The sequence below is a fragment of the Bos javanicus genome, chromosome 6 (genome assembly GCF_032452875.1).
Source record: "Bos javanicus breed banteng chromosome 6, ARS-OSU_banteng_1.0, whole genome shotgun sequence".
NCBI classification, from domain to species: Eukaryota; Metazoa; Chordata; class Mammalia; order Artiodactyla; family Bovidae; genus Bos; species Bos javanicus.
Window position 1 is genome coordinate 57,427,918 of NC_083873.1, and position 3,732 is coordinate 57,431,649.

The window sequence follows — 3,732 nt, forward strand, 5'->3', positions numbered from 1 at the left end:
TCCCTGGGTCAGGAAGATACTCCAGAGCAAGAAGTGGCAGCCCACTCCAGTATGCTTCCCTAAGAAATCCCATGGACAGAGGAGCCTAGTGGGCTACAGTCCATGGGGTAGCAAGAGTCGGACATGACTGGGTGACTAACAGAAACACATAGCGGTCACTGCCAATCCAGTCACAATAAACAATAGCTGATTTTTTTGGGGGGTGGGGGTCTAATTTTGACTTTATTTTACACTTTCAAAAGAGAAAAAGGGAGTGAAAAGTTGTAATGTCTTCAACTTTGGGGTTCAGCACATACAACAGACTCCTTGGACAAAGGTTCATCCAGATTGTTGAAAATTTTGATGCAGAGGGAAGACTAGGGGAGCCCACCCACCCCACCCCTCCTGACCCCCACAGAGAGAAGTCTACAGTTACTCTATCACAGTGCTCTAGCTAAAGCCCAGGTTTCAAACCACAGAGTTCCAACTTAACATCTACAATTTTAGGCTTTGGCATTTCAGTAAGAAATAAGCTCAGAGCTCATCTCAGAAGTAAAATTAAGCTGTTGCTCTCAGCTACGCCCCACTTCCAGGCTTAGGCAGACACGTAGGGTGGCAGTGGTATGGGGATAACAGCACTGTACTGTCACTGTTGATAACATAAACCAGGACATCAGAGGAGTTCCTGCCATTGAGGCATCAGTAGCAGTTCCAAACATAGCTAATCAAATAATCCTTAAAAGTCAAGATATGCTGATAAACAGAAAAATAATGAGGACCAAACAGATAGGATTCATTGACATGATATCATCTTTGTGAGGAAAATTAGGAGGCAGTTGAGAAGGGAAAGGCAAAGGAGAAAAGGAAAGATATACCCATTTGAATGCAGAGTTCCAAAGAATAGCAAGGAGAGATAAGAAAGCCTTCCTCAGCGATCAGTGCAAAGAAATAGAGCAAAACAACAGAATGGGAAAGACTAGAGATCTCTTCAAGAAAATTAGACATACCAAGGGAACATTTCATGCAAAGATGGGCTCGATAAAGGATAGAAATGGTATGGACCTAACAGAAGCAGAAGATATTAAGAAGAGGTGGCAAGAATACACAGAAGAACTTCACAAAAAAGATCTTCATGACCACGATGGTGTGATCACCAACCTAGAGAGAGACATCCTGGAATGTAAAGTCAAGTGGGCCTTAGGAAGCATCACTACGAACAAAGCTAGTGGAAGTGATGGAATTCCAGTTGAGCTATTTCAAATCCTGAAAGATGATGCTGTGAAAGTGCTGCACTCAATATGCCAGCAAATTTGGAAAACTCAGCAGTGGCCATGGGACTGGAAAAGGTCAGTTTTCATTCCAATCCCAAAGAAAGGCAATGCCAAAGAATCCTCAAACTACTGCACAATTGTACTCATCTCACACGCTAGTAAAGTAATGCTCAAAATTCTCCAAGCCAGGCTTCAGCAATACATGAATCATAAACTTCCAGATGTTCAAGCTGGATTTAGAAAAGGCAGAGGAACCAGAGAGCAAATTGCCAACATCCATTGGATCATTGAAAAAGCAAGAGAGTTTCAGAAAAATATCTACTTCTGCTTTATTGACTATGCCAAAGCCTTTGACTGTGTGGACCACAACAAACTTTGGAAAATTCTTGAAGAGATGGGAATACCAGACTTTCTGACCTGCCTCTTGAGAAATTTGTATGCAGGTCAGGAAGCAACAGAACTGGACATGGAACAACAGACTGGTTCCAAATAGGAAAAGGAGTATGTCAAGGCTGTATATTGTCACCCTGCTTATTTAATGTATATGCAGAGTACATCATGAGAAATGCTGGGCTGGAGGAAGCACAAGCTGGAATCAAGATTGCCAGGAGAAATATCAATAACTTCAGATATGCAGGACACCACCCTTATGGCAGAAATCAAAGAACCTAAGGAGCCTCTTGATGAAAGTGAAAGAGGAGAGTAAAAAAGTTGGCTTAAAGCTCAACATTCATAAAACTAAGATCATGGCATCCGGTCCCATCACTTCATGGCAAATAGATAGAGAAACAGTGGCAGACTATTTTCTTGGGCTCCAAAATCACTGCAGATGGTGACTGCAGCCATGAAATTAAAAGACGCTTACTCCTTGAAGGAAAAGTTATTACCAACCTAGACAGCATGTTAAAAAGCAGAGACATTACTTTGCCAACAAAGGTCCATATAGTCAAACTGTGGTTTTTCCAGTGGTCATGTATGGATGTGAGAGTTGGACTATAAAGAAAGCTGAGTGTCAAAGAATTAATGCTTTTGAACTGTGGTGTTGGAGAAGACTCTTGAGAGTCCCTTGAACTGCAAGGTGATCAAACCAGTCCATCCTAAAGGAAATCAGTCCTCAATGTTCATTGGAAGGACTGATGCTGAAGCTGAAACTCCAATACTTTGGCCACCTGATATGAAGAGCTGACTCATTGGAAAAGACCCTGATGCTGGGAAAGATTGAAGGCAGGAGAAGGGGATGACAGAAGATGAAACGGTTGGATGGCATCACCGACTCGATGGACATGAGTTTCAGTAAACTCCAGGAGCTGGTGATGGACAGGAAGGCCTGGCGTGCTGTAGTCCATGGGGTCGCAAAGAGTTGGACACGACTGAGGGACTGAACTGAGCTGAACTGAACTGTCATGTGTATTCCTGGATGGAATTTGGATAAACTGCAACCACAGTGTTCAGGGCAAAACCAAAGATCTGGTAACAGAAGAATGGGATGATCCTGGTCACATGTTGCTTGTATGCTCCGTGCACAGCCATTGCCCAGTTAAGGACCGTGAGAACAGAAATTGTGATGGCAATGCACATGTTGGCATCATCCATGAACTCAAAGCCACCTCCGAGTTCAGAATTTGAAGAGTGATACTGATCTGGATCAGCCAGGGCACTCAACAGAACCAGCAGTACCATAGCACTGAAGATCAGGTCCCAGGTGCCCAGCAGGATGGTGCCAGCTGGGACATGGCAGCACAGGCAGCAGCTGGTGGAGTAGAACGGCATCCAGGGGGCCACCATCTTCATCACTCAGGCTGCCCGCACAGTGGCATGCTGGGCTACTGCTGCCTCCTCGGCCACTCTGGCTCCACTCTGGCTCCCTCTCCCCGCCCTGCTCACCACCCACGAGGGCTCCTAGCTGCTGTCTCTGACAGACCACAACAGCTGATTTTTGAAGTGTTCCCATATATACCCACTCTTATAGGGGAACAGCCCTGGAAATGCAAATAATGACAATTATTTGGGACACCAGAATGTCTGTTCTATTATTTGTACCTGAAATTAAAAGAAATACCAAATTAAAGTCAACTCTTTCAAAACGGAGTCCCAAATCCATGGCCATGACTGCTGGTGTCTAGTAGGGCATTTAGCTGAGGTAATCAGAGGTAACCAAGGGTACCGTCTGAGAAGTGAGCTTCCCTTTGCAAGGAAACTCAAGGCGGGCACACTTTTAAGATGATCTTCTAGATTGCTATTCCATGGAAGATATCATTCCCATGGTTAGGTTATTTTATATGGCATACAAAAAGGATTCTGTAGCTGTGATTAAAATCTCTAATCAGTTGACTTTGTTACTTAAAAGGGAGATGCTCTTGAATGGGCCTAAACTACTCAAATGAAACCATTTGGGAAAAAAGTCTAGAGTCAGAGACAGAAGTCAGAGAGATCCAATACAGTAGCAGTCACGCTCTGTTGGCCATGAAGAAGCAAATTGCCA

At 44.0% G+C, this 3,732-nt stretch overlaps 1 protein-coding gene across 1 annotated transcript; it reads right to left on the reverse strand.

Annotated features, from left to right (window-relative positions):
* Window positions 1–433: 433 nt before the first annotated feature.
* On the reverse strand, window positions 434–3,280 carry LOC133250095 (lysosomal-associated transmembrane protein 4B-like). The gene has a single exon (XM_061421226.1). The coding sequence runs from the start codon at window positions 3,039–3,041 to the stop codon at window positions 2,652–2,654; it is 390 nt and encodes a 129-aa protein (XP_061277210.1). The 5' UTR covers window positions 3,042–3,280; the 3' UTR covers window positions 434–2,651.
* Between the last annotated feature and the right edge of the window lie 452 nt (window positions 3,281–3,732).